Source organism: Panthera onca, chromosome E3, assembly GCF_046562875.1.
Source record: "Panthera onca isolate mPanOnc1 chromosome E3, mPanOnc1 haplotype 2, whole genome shotgun sequence".
NCBI lineage: Eukaryota > Metazoa > Chordata > Mammalia > Carnivora > Felidae > Panthera > Panthera onca.
Genome location: NC_138354.1, coordinates 37,912,786 through 37,925,030, shown reverse-complemented (window position 1 = coordinate 37,925,030; position 12,245 = coordinate 37,912,786). Strand labels below are relative to the sequence as shown.

The 12,245-nt window shown below is 54.2% G+C and overlaps 1 protein-coding gene and 1 long non-coding RNA gene across 5 annotated transcripts; one reads left to right on the top strand and one right to left on the bottom strand.

Moving 5' to 3' along the window:
• Positions 1-904: 904 nt before the first annotated feature.
• On the bottom strand, positions 905-9,144 carry ZNF500 (zinc finger protein 500). Of its 4 annotated transcripts, none has more exons than XM_060648362.3 (6): positions 8,981-9,144; positions 7,825-8,323; positions 6,006-6,189; positions 5,725-5,789; positions 4,604-4,715; positions 905-2,853 (listed from the first exon to the last, which is right to left on the bottom strand). In XM_060648362.3, the coding sequence occupies exons 2-6, from the start codon at positions 8,224-8,226 to the stop codon at positions 2,168-2,170; spliced, it is 1,449 nt and encodes a 482-aa protein (XP_060504345.3). In that variant the 5' UTR covers positions 8,227-8,323; positions 8,981-9,144; the 3' UTR covers positions 905-2,167. The 4 variants fall into 4 exon arrangements, with proteins under 4 accessions (XP_060504345.3, XP_060504347.3, XP_060504348.3 ...); XM_060648364.3 differs by having other exon boundaries at positions 4,604-4,712; XM_060648365.3 differs by having other exon boundaries at positions 6,006-6,146; positions 7,887-8,323.
• A 201-nt stretch (positions 9,145-9,345) lies between these two features.
• On the top strand, positions 9,346-12,010 carry LOC132689017 (uncharacterized). Its single transcript, XR_009614790.3, has 3 exons — positions 9,346-9,576; positions 9,839-9,968; positions 11,616-12,010. It is a non-coding gene; the product is annotated as an uncharacterized LOC132689017 (long non-coding RNA).
• The last annotated feature ends 235 nt before the right edge of the window (positions 12,011-12,245 follow it).

Below are 12,245 nucleotides of genomic sequence, written 5' to 3'. Positions count from 1 at the left end.
CTTGTCAGGGTCCTTAGCATTTAAGAATGTATTCCAGTATGCAGCTGGGGTCATCACTTGCTGCATGTGTTGAGGCTGGCCAAGGGTCTCTTGTCATCAAGCCCTGCCCTAGGCAAGGCAGGCTCTGCCTGGCCTCAGCCACAGATAGCCACGATCGGGGCCACAGACCCCACTTGACGTGGCCCAATGACAAGGGGCCAGGTGCAAGACAGCTTCCACCAAGGCCACAGGAGGCCCCGGGTGGGCCTACTTGCAGGGAAGGTGGCCAGGCTGCGTCACCTGCGCTCCTGGCTCTTCGCACATCCACGGAGACCCCTCACCCTCTGCTCCAGGACACATGCAGTGTGGTCGGGGCTCCACCACAGAAGCCCAAATGTGACACACCTCCACCCATGCGGCCTGTCAAGTGCAATGGCCAGCTTTCCCCCCCATCTCTATCCCTTTCAAATGCCAGAAATTTGGGATGCTTCACAAACAGTGACACAAAATAACTTCTTTGTTCCAAGTTCAATGCAGTGAACCACCAGTAAGGCAAGTCAAGAAGATGACGTGGTAGACCTGAGCTCAAAACCAGTTCTGCCACCTGAACAAGGTGCTAAAACCATTCAGGACCTCAGTTTCCCCTCTGTAAAAGGAGAGGCACAAAAGCCGTATGTCTCAGGGTTGCTTGAGAGAATGTTCTGGAAGAGGCACCAACAGGCCCAGGTCCCAGGCCGGGAAGCAGGCGGCCACCTCTGGCACCAGCCTGGACACGACAGTAGTGAGCCTGCAGACTCGCAGCTACTTAGGGAAGCTGGGTTACCGGCAGTGCTGGCCAGAGGGAAGCTGGCCTAGAAGGTAAACACCATGCTTAAACTGAGTGGCCCCCTTCTCTAAAGAACACATAGGGCAGAGCACACGAGGCCAGAAGGACCCGCTTTGTTTATTAGGAAAACAGAGAGTAGGTCATGCACCCTGGAACCTGGGTTATGCTGGAAGGTGAAAATATATACAGTGATTGGGTGACAAATAGAATGGAGCACAGCCTGAGGTCCAAGGCCACCCAGCCATGGGAAACTGCCATACTCCCTGCGTGGAATGTTCCGGAACCCAGTGGTTTCAGCAGCTGCCCCCAAGACTTCAGTGATGACTAAATGGAACAAGTACTCTATACTGTTCCCCTCAGCCACCCAGGAGATAGTGGATGTGCACAGATCAGAAGCATGTCCACCGCAGAAGGACAAAGTGGGCAACCAACGCTGCCTCTGTCCTGGCCACTTGGGGATGGAGCAAAGGCGGCCCTGGCTCCTGCTGTGGGGACAGATGTCAGTCATCTCCACAGGCTTCCTCACACGCCTGCGGAGGTCGGAAGATGGGTTATCAGGGAAGCGTACTCACATGAGTCATCTGTCCTTTAGAACAGCTGTGGCTCTAGGCAGGTGACCCGCAACTCATCCCACTGCCCGCTGACACCACTGGGATACGGAACAAGTCCTCACAGGCTATGTTTTGAAAATGTGGCAAGGCTGGAGGGGAAAGGGGGGAGACCAGGGAAGGCTGGGGTATGTTAATGCTGTAAGGAATGGGAGCCACTGAGGTTTCCCTGAAGTGGACTAATGAGTGTCCCCCGACTTCATGTCCATCCAGAACCTCAGAATGTGCCCTGATTTGGAAACAGGGTCTTTGCAGATGTAATGAGTTAAGATGCTGTCATTCGGGATTAGGGGCCCTAAATGGAATGACTGTGCCCTTACAAGAGGACACCAGAGACACGGGAGAGGCAGAGATGGGAGTGTTGTGGCCACAAACCATGGACACCAGGAACACCGGCAACAGCAGAAGCCAGGAGAGAGGCCTGGGATGGTCTCTCCGTCCGGGCCTCCAGAAGGAGGCAGCTCTGCCCACATCTTGGTTTTGGACTTCTGGCCTCCTGAACTGTGACAGTCCGTCCCTGTGGTGCTGAGCCACCCAGGTCGTGGCCATTTGTACAGCAGCCCCAGGACCCACATACACCCGGCTTGGTGTCTAGCCGCCACTGCCGAACTCCGTGTCCAGATTCCTCCTTGGGCCTGAGCACCTGAAATGTCCCACTGCCACAAGCTGGGCCCACACCAGGGGCAAATGGGATCAGTGTGAAATGCCTTAAGGTTAGGATTTTGGTTCCAAAACAGAAACAACTCCAGCAGCTTCATGAACTGTGACCTCGAAATTCTGAAACGGATCCCAGAAATGGACAGTTCAATGAGCGGCGGCCAGGCTTTGACCCAGGGGCCTCCCGGAGCCGCGCTGTGGGGCTCCGCTGGCCTGGGGGGCGCTGCTCTCTGCTGTGGGTCCGCTGGTGTTTGTGGAGGTCGGTGCCCCGGCGGAAGCCCCTGCCACAGGCCGGGCACACGAAGGGCTTCTCAGCCGCGTGCGTTCTCCGGTGCGCACTGAAGTGGGAGCTGTTGCTGAAGCGCTTCCCACACTCGGCACAGGCGTAGGGCCGCTCGCCGGTGTGGGTCCTGCGGTGGATGACCAGGCTGGAGCTCTGGCTGAAGCGCTTCCCGCACTCCGCGCACGCATAGGGCTTCTCGCCCGTGTGCACCCGCTGGTGCGTGCTGAAGTTGGAGCGGTCACTGAAGCCCTTCCCGCACACCTGACACTTGTAGGGCCGCTCCCCGGTGTGTGTGCGCTGGTGCTTGGTCAAGTGGGACGTCTTACTGAAGCCTTTGCCGCACTCAGGGCACGCGTACGGCTTCTCACCCCGCCGGGGTCCTCCTCTTTCCAGAGACTGCTCAGGCCTGGTCATGCCCCCAACCAGCTCTCGGTCCTGCTCCCTTCTCGTCGGCACGTCCTGCCTGGCGCCCTCTCCATCCTCAAGTTGCAGCCCAAGCCCTGAGACAGAGAAAGCACAGTCCCTGAGGCCTTCGTGGGGCGAGGGGATGCTCCTGATAAGAAAGAAAGCAAAGGCTGGGCGGAGCCTCAGAACACTCAGCAGGAAGTGCTTGTCAGACCCTGGATGCAGATAATTAACCATGGGCAGCAGCTCGTGAAACCCTCACCACGCCAAGGAGGTGGGTGCTGTTATGACCCCATTTAAAATGAGGAAACTGAGGCACGGGAAGGTTAAAGAACTTACCCAGAGTCACTTGGCTAGTAAGTTACAGGGTGGGCTCTGGAGTCTAGGCTCTTAGGCTCTAAGCCAGGGATTCTAACCCTGGGGCAATGGTGGCCCTCAGAGGGCACTTGGCAATGTCTGGAGACATTTTTGGTTGTCACAGCCAGGCAGTGGAGTGTTGCTAATGGAATCTACTGAGTGGAGGCCAGGGGGGCTGACGAACACCCTATGGCACACAGGATGGCATAACAGAATTATCCAGCCCCAATGTCAACAGTGTTTTGGTGTTTAACCGAACAATGGCACCACAGCCAGGCTAAACGACCTCTTGGGTTGGGACACCTGGGTGGCTCAGTCGGTTAAGCATCGGACTCTTGATCTCAGCTCAGGTCATGACCTCATGGTTTGTGAATTCAAGCCCCGCATCAAGGTCTGTGCTGATGGCATAGAGCCTGCTTGGGATTCTCTCTCTCCTTCTCTCTCTCTCTGCCCCTTCCCCACACTCTCTCCCTACCCTCTCAAAATAAATATACTTAAAAAAATCCTCTCCGGTTGCTATACTCTCTACTTAACATCTACACTCAGCTGTAAGTAAAGCAGATCAGCCTCAGTACTAGTGGATGGGCCTCATCTAATCAGCTGAAGCCCCTAAGATCAGAACCTGTGGTTTCCCAGAAGAGGAATTGTGCCTGGGTTTCGTGCCAGCTGGCCTGCCCTGCAGACATCAGACTCAGGATTGCAACATCAATTCTCACTTGAATTTCCAGCCTGCAGGACTGCCCTACAGATTTTAGGCTTGCCAGCCTCCACCATCCTATGAGCCAATTCCTTAAAATAAATGCCTTTACTTACACCACACACACACACACACACACACACACACACACACACACACACACACAATTGGTTCTGTTTCTCTGAAGAAATCCAACTGATACCAAACAAGCACCTCAATTCCTTCAAAACCAGACAGTGTTGGGGGATGAGCTGGGGACGGGGCTGGAAAGGAGAGGCTGTGGATGGCCAAGGCCCTGCCAGGAGCAGCTCTACCCACAAGGGTCACGGGCGGCACAGAGGCTAAGTGAAACTGGACGAGCCGTGTGAACGGAGGAACCCAGGACAGCTCTGGGCACTTGCCTGGGATGAGCTGAGCAGCCATACTCTCCCCACTGCAGCTGGGCCTCTGACGGGTCTCTAGCAACCCTGCCTTTGCAGGCTGCACTCAGCTGGGTGCAGAGCAGGCTCTCCAGGGAGTGTGCCCGGCCCATGGAACCAACCTGGTGAGGGGTGTGAGTTCCTAGTTTAACATGCTCCCCAGGGATTCCTTGGGCCACTGCAGTCCAACAACTGTTGGATTGGCTTGGGTAAGTGGAGAGACAGGATTGGCTTGTGGTGGAGAGACAGGAACGGTACTGGGCAGGGAGACGGCCTGGGAGATGCCAAGTGGGCCACAGCCAGCCTAAGGGAAGGAGCCACCCTCCCTGAGACTGGCCCACATCACAGACATGCCACTGATGAGCACGTTACCCCCGCTGTCGGGCAGCACATCCCAGACGCAGCCCCGCTGAGCCGGGTCCAGGCACTCCCACTCCTCCTGGGACAGGTATGCCGCCACGTCCTCCAAGGTCACCGGCACCTGCTGGAGTGCAACCCACTCAGTCCCCTGCCACGGCTCCTTCATGCGGCCGGCCTAGCGGGCTCACCCACCCCCTCCACCTGTAACACAACGGCAGATCCTGCTTGCCTCCCCCACTGCCTCTCTCCTACACCTTCCCTCTCCATATGCGGTCATCCACTCCTGCTCCTCAAGTTCCGCTCACAGAACAGCGGAATCCTGCTAGCTGGGAGGACACCGTCACCACCATGCCGTGTCCCACTGCTGCAGGCCCAGAGACACCATGGACAGAGCCACCGTATGGAGCAGCTGGTCCACTGCGCGCTCAGCCACTGGGGCCCATGCTCCTCAGGGGCACGAGTTAGACATGCCTTGCCTCAGGTCGAACCAGCCCTGGGACCTGAGTCGGGTGTCTTGGGAACTTCAGGATGCCTCCAGGCCAGTAGTTCCCAAATCTAGCACCACAGTGACCTGAGGAGCACATTAAAACCCAAGCAAGCAATGTCTAGAAGAGGCAAATGCACAGAGACAGAAAGAAGACCGCCAGGGGCTGGGGAACAGGGGTGGGGAGGGACCACTAACGGGTACCGGGTGTTTTGAAGAGAAGTATGTTTTGAAAACCATCACGATAGTTGCATAACTCTATACGTATACTAAATGTTAAGTACTCTAAATGGCCGAGTTGTGTGGTATATGAATTATATCTCAATAAAGCTGTTATTTAAACAAGCTACGGAGGCTCTGATTCCAGGCCAGGGCTGGGGGATGAATCTATATTTTTACCCAAGGTCCCAAGAATCTAGCGCCCCGCTAGGTTTGAAGCAATTGCCCCAGTCCACCACTAAGCCCCGGAATCCTCTGCGACACACCTAATACCCAGATGGCATCAGAGAGAAGACTTCCAGGAGGTGAAAGTAAGGGTAAAGGGGTCATTCCACGAGGAGCACCTCCGAAAGCTGTACCTGGCCATGGAGAAAGTGTCCCTGTAACAAGGGCGTGGGACACACAGGGATGCAGCAGAACACCCACTCACCTGGGACCAGGATGAAACGAAGGACGTGGCTGGTGCCATCTCCTGATGCTGGGAGGCCACTGGGCCTGGGGAAAGACACAGAGTGGTCAGAGAAGGCCACACAGCCCAGGTGTGGAAACAGTAGCAAAGGCCCAGACAGGGCCAACTACTCTGCACCTACACTCAGTCCTGGGCAGGAACCTGTCCTTCCCACATGCAGTGGCCCAGCCTCCTGTGACAACCTCCTCCCTCTGCTTCCTTTCCCTGCAGGGCTTCCTTCATCCAGAGGGATGGCTACTCACCCCTCTTTGGCCAGAGCTGGGGGCTCCTCTTTGGTGTGTGGCTCAGCTGGGCTGGGGGCTGCTGGCTGGAGCATCCAGACCCTTCCTCCAGAGACAGCCCCTCTGGCTCAGCCTCCACTTGGTGTTTCAAGCACTGTTCTCCTGTCCCGTGGGGCAGTACATCATCAGGGAGCACTTCCAGGCCCTGCATGCAGATGGAGATCTGCCCAGCAGTTCCCAGAAGTTTGGGAGAAAACCCACAAGGTCCCCAACCACTTTTGCCTCAGGCACCCCTGGCCATGCTCCCTTCCCAGGCTCCCAGGCTCCCCCCAGCTGTGCCTCACCACCACCACCCCCGCCGGCTACCTCCCCAGGTCTGCCCCCACAGGCCTCCGCATCGCACAGAGTCCTCCCTCCAGACTGTTCTGGGAGAAGGAATGTGAGCTGGGAAGAGGTCAGGCTCCCAACCTGGACAAACGGAGGCTTGCTCTGCCCCTGAGTGAGACTCCACTGTCTCCCCATCACACTGCACTCTCTTACCCCTCCTTCCTTGGTGTTCCCCACAGACCCTGGACCAGAAAGGCCCTGAATCAGATCTCATTTCAGAAGTTCACACTATAGCACGTGCTACATTTCCTGAAGCCAGTGACAAGTGCTCTGAGACCATCTACGTCCCAATTCCAGAACAGGTGAACACGATCAACTTGGGTCTCAGCGTTTACGAGCTCTGCAATAGTACTTGGGATAAGAAAACTTTAAAACCAGTGCCAAGGATCCCTGCATCAAGCTCAACATCCCACACTTCTAAGAAGAGACAGTCCCCTGAGGTTATGGGGTGCATAGAGACAGAGGAAAGGCATGCCAAAGAACTAATCCAATCCGAGCTAAGAGCTATGCAGTAGGACTAATCTAATCTGAGCAAGAAGAATTTAAGACTTCCCTATTACTCCAATTTGGTTACAAGATGTTGGGAGCATGCTTTAGAGTCCTGCTGTCCACAGAACTTTCCATGACAACAAAGTGTCCCATATCTTTGCTGTCCAGTACAGTAGCCACTGGCCACGTGTGACAACTGAGCCCCTGAAATGTGGCCAGTGTGACTCAGGAACTACACCTGACATTTTATTTAGTTTTAATTTAAAAAATCACACGTGGGAGCGCCTGGGTGGCTCAGTCCGTTAAGCATCCAACTCCCAAGTCTGGTTCCGGTCAAGATCTCACAGTTGATGAGATGGAGCCCTGTATCAGGCTGTCAGCTCAGACAGCCTGGTTGGGATTCTCTCCTCTCCCTCTCTCTCTGCCTCTCCCCTGCTCACACTCTGTCTCTCTCTCAAAAATAAACGTTAAAAAAAAAAAAATCACATGTTACTGGTAGCCACTGCACTGGCCAGCGCAGCTCTGGAGAGGTTGGGGGTGGGGGGGAGCTCTAACTGGGACACCCACCAGCCCCTGCTCTTTCTTCCCAGTGCTCCTCTCCTTCTGGAATCTCTTCAAACCCCAGGGCCCTGCCTTGGAAGATCTCCAGCCTCTTTCCCACCAAAACCTGTGTAGGACCTATGCTGGGGTGAAGTGAATGAACCAAACCACACAGTTCAAAGAGAGCTAGTGGGGTTACATGTGCTTAATCGACAGGTTTACACCCATCGGCCAAGGCTGAGAAACACTTTGCAGTTGCCTTCTTTGTTTCACAGGTACAGGCAGCCCCAGGTCCTCCCAATGGCCAAGGCAGGCCTTGGTCTCCACAGCCCAAGGAATCTCCAAAGGCAGATCTTAGGAGCAGAGCCCTGAGGTCTTGGGGCCCCATCTCCTCACCTTAGGGCCAAATTGCCCCCCACCTCACCCGCTGCCTCTGCTTCCTGGGCTCCCGCTGCAGCCCTTCCACGAGGACCACGGCCTCCTCACCACTCTCCGGCTGCTGCTCCCGCACCCGGGCCTGGATCTCCCCAGGCAGCACCATCAGGAACTGCTCCAGCACCAGCAGCTCCAGGATCTGCTCTTTGGTGCGCAATTCAGGCCGCAGCCAGCGGCAGCAGAGCTCCCAAAGGCGGCTCAGGGCCTCCCGTGGTCCGGCCACCTCCTGGTAACAAAAGAGCCTGAAGAGCTGGCGGAAGGTCTCAGGGCTGGGGTCTTCTGTCTCCAGGGAAGGCTCCTCTTCCCAGCAGAAATCCTCCTCCACCTTCACGATCAGGATCTCGTCTTGCTCCAGGGGTGGTGGAGGCTGGAGACCAGGTGTGGTCGCCATTGTCTGGGGCAAGTCTTGCTCTTTCTTGTGCCTGAAAGGTCAAATCTGTCTCTCCCTGTACCTCTGGCCAGACACTGGAAGTGATGTTTTCAGGGCTCTGTGGAGAAACAACATAATCATTTGGGGTGCAGCACTGGGGCTAGTTAAGTGTCCACACCCATAAGGCCCTGCCCTAGCCCCAGAGCCAACTCACCCTCATTGGCAAAAGACCTGAAGTAAATCAAACTGTCCTTGCTTCTAAGCCCCCTGGTAATTCCTAAGCAAGTTGCTTAAACTCTCAGGGCATCGATTCCTCGTTCAAAAAGTAGAGATGATGATATTCCTACACACAGGCTTTTTAAAGGACTAACCGGGATTTTGCAAAGGGTTTTGAGCACTGACTGGAACGGGGCCAGAGCTTGGGAAGTGCAGTTTTCATTACTACGGTTGGCCCTTTTAGGATGGGGTCCCCTTGGAAATAGAACCAGGGCCCTCTGTGTCCAAGGGGACGCGGGTTCTGTCATGACTTGACCCTCCAATTCGGGCTCGGCAAGCCCTGAAAGCCCGCCGGGTACCCTCGGTGGATGGGTCACCACGACCCCTCCAACTCCAGGGTCCTGAGAGAGTAGGGACTCCCCGGCCGGGCATGCTTTCCCCGGTTTCGTCCTCAGGTGCAGGGTGAGCGGTGGCCCAGGCCGAGCACAACCCCGGGTTCTGGTGAAGAAGGGCTGCGGGACGCAAGCGGCGTGGGCCGGGACTCCGCGCCCGCACTCACCGGCAGCGCGGCGGGTCGGGCCGGGGGCAGGACCGTGGGCGCGGGGAGTGCAGCAGGCGGGCCGGCTAGACCCTAGACCGACAACCTGCACAAAACGGAACCCAAGCTATGTCCTCTTCCAGCCACGGGCTGAGCCCGCTGTGGTACTAGAGAACGAGGCCGTGTGGGCGGACCCACCGCAGCACTGTGGGTAATGTAGTCCTCGCGCCATTAGCTGGGCCGGCTGTCGAGGGTGGGAATAAGCCTGGAAGGGCAGGCCCGCGAGATGCATTGTGGGCAACGTAGTCCTCGAACCCCTGGCCGACTACCTGTAAGCGCGTGGGAATGAGACCGCGTGGGCGGGACCACAGGAAGCATTATGGGTATCGTAGTCCTTGCACCTTCAGTGAGTAGGGGAGCGTTTCGAGGTCCCGTAGCTTCCGGGCCATGCTACCCGTGTCGCCTCCATTCGCCCTCCCCTAGCCTGAGAAAGGTCCACGGTGGGAGGGGATTTTGTAAATTTACGTTTCTACTTACATAGTACTTTGTATGTACCAGGCTCTGTTTTAAATACTTTGCAACTTATTAACAGTTCATCTTTGAAACAAAGACGGGAGGTAGGTACTATTAGCAATATTTTACAGATGAGGAAAGGAGGCAGAGAGGTTCAGTGACCAGACCAAGGTCACACACCCTCAGTAAGTGGAGAGCTGAGGTGAGGTTGGAATCCAGGCATCTGTCCTAGTCCAACTCCTTAATTTTAGAGACTAAGAACTGAAGACCCAGAAAGTTACTTATTTGGAGCATCTTGGATACCAATGGCTGATTTCTTTTATTTGTTAATTTAATCAACAAATACTGGGCTCTGCTTTGTAACAGGCAAGCACCATGAACAGGAAGTGAACTAGACAAATGGTCCCTGGTGTTACTGTCCAGACTGGAGATCACTAAGCCCCTGGCCCTTTAAGCAGGTAAAGGGTCTTGGTGAGGGTAACCTGCCTACCACATGGTAAGTGCTCCATCAGCATTATCGCTGACATAAGGACCAGGCCATCCCTGAGTCCTTTAGTTCTGGCATCCCCAGACCTAGCACCTAACCCCATCTTCCCACTAGCTTTTCTCCCCCTCCTACTCTGCATTCTGTCTCATGTTTCATTTCCCCTGCTACATCCAGCATCCAGTTTTTATTGTGAGCACACCAAGCGGAACAAGGCACTGGGATGCCTATGACTTATTTCTGGAGACAGCCTCTCCCTGAGTGGGAGGCATCTTTAAAATAATTTTTTTTTTTTAACATTTATTCATTCTTGAGAGACAGAACAGAGCATGAGCTGGGGAGGGGCAGAGAGAAAGGGAGCCAAAATCCAAAGCAGGCTCCAGGCTCTGAGCCATCAGCACAGAGCTCAAACACAGGGCTTGAGCTCACTGACTGCGAGATCATGACCTGAGCCGAAGTCAGACGCCCAACCAACTGAGCCACTCAGGCGCCCCCTGAGTGGGAGGCATCTTTAAGAGCAGATTTCAGGACTGCCTTCAAGACCACCACAGCCTTGTGGTGGGGTCTGAAGAAAGGCAGGATGATATACGCCTCAGTTTCTTCTTCAACATGAGGGTGCTGGTCAGGACAGGCGGGGGTGTTAAGAATAAACTAACACCAACATGTGGAGCTATTCAGAGAACTGGTACTTAAGTCCAACACAAGAGGCCTGCCAACTGATTTGCTTTGGGAACAGAATGTGCAAAGGGGAACTTTGAACAAGTCACAGGGAGCATATAGCAGGAGAGGAAGAAGAAAGAACAAATAAAATGGGAGAGGGAAAAGGAGGAAAACAGAAGAGGCTGGTGGAGAATCTGAGGGACAGTCAGCAAGTTCTGTAGGGCTGACAACCATCATCTAGTTGCAGAACGTGCTGGGTTGCATCTAGGGAAGGGGACAGGTGTGGGGACGCCAGCATTTTCAAAGCTGTCCCATGCCTTCCCCTTTCTGACTGCCTCCTGGTTAGCTGTGGGAACCAGGCATCTCCTCCTCAGAGCCGTATGCACAGAAGTTACCAAGTCTATGTAGTGACCCAGGCTCTGGCCTTCTCCTGTCTGGGCAATTTTCAGTGACTACAACCGACAGAGATTAAAAGGACAAATTTCTCCTTTGCTCAGGATTTCATGTTTGCTTGTCTGTTTAGTATTTCGGTCTTAATTCTATTATGGGGGGAGACACAAACAGGCGGCCCCTAACAAATGTGAATCGGGGTGAACTGGGGCCTCCAAAGACGTACACCAAGCCAGTGCTTCGAATCCTGGCTCCACCCCTTGTCAACAAGGTGTGCCTTGCCTTCCGCACCCGTAAAATGAAGATTGCCACAGCTTCCGCTTCAGGGAGCTGAGAGATGGGATTAGATGAGATTACGTTTGTAAAACACCCGTGACAATATCCAGCACGTGACAAACGCTCCTTAGGCTTCATGACTTGTAGCTACTCTGAGATGGAGTACGCGGTCTCAGTGCGTGGGTCTCAGATGCCTGGTGCCGTGGAGTTCCTGTAAGAGGCCCACGGGGCTACTAAGGTCCCAAGCATTGTTCGTGGTCTGAATGAGAAGTATTTATCGTTATACACACATATCACTATATTTATACTTCTAACTGTAGCTTGTTTTCGTAGTGGTTATGGAGTCTACAAGACCGTTTGAGTTAAAACGGCAGCCTCCTACTCACAGAAGTTTGCAAGCAACTGAGCGACCCACACATATGCTTCTCGGAAGACAGAGGGGAAGTTCCCTTCAGACCGATGCCATGGTTCCATCGTCACAGACAAAGCATCGATTCAGCTCGCATTTGCTCTTGGTGTTTAACTGTGGCAGGGAAAAGAGGGTTTACAATCAAGCTCTCCAAAAGTTGTCATCTTTGGTAGCAGTTTCTCAGTATCCAAATGAGTAAGAAACAAAAATTCAATATACAAGTCAAATAGTTTAGCTAATTTGACTACATTATCTAAGAGAGTCGTCATGGAGCTACCATGCCCCAAAACTGATATATAATGGGTGTTTTGTTACTTTTTATAAGGCCTCTATGAGCTAATAATAAAACCTAATGTTTTTAAAGCACTTCCTAAGTCCATGGGATTTTCTTACTGTGCTACTGAAATCTTCACAATGACTCTCTTTTATAGATATCATTATGACCCATGTTTTAGATGAGTAAACTGAGGCTCCGAGAGGTGCAGAACTCTGCCAAGGCCGCACACAGCTAGGAAAGTGGCAAAGCCAAGTCAAACTCCGGCAAGTCCACTCCA

What these genes read in the sequence shown, in the direction of transcription:
- ZNF500 (XM_060648362.3), bottom strand. Translation starts at nt 8,226, where the DNA reads ATGGCGACCACACCTGGTCTCCAGCCTCCACCACCCCTGGAGCAAGAC. An exon ending in CCAGGAAGCAGAGGCAGCGG is followed by an intron (nt 6,190 to 7,824) that starts GTGAGGTGGGGG and finishes ATCTGCATGCAG; the next exon opens with GGCCTGGAAGTGCTCCCTGA. An exon ending in TGTGCTGCCCGACAGCGGGG is followed by an intron (nt 2,854 to 4,603) that starts GTAACGTGCTCA and finishes TCTCTGTCTCAG; the next exon opens with GGCTTGGGCTGCAACTTGAG.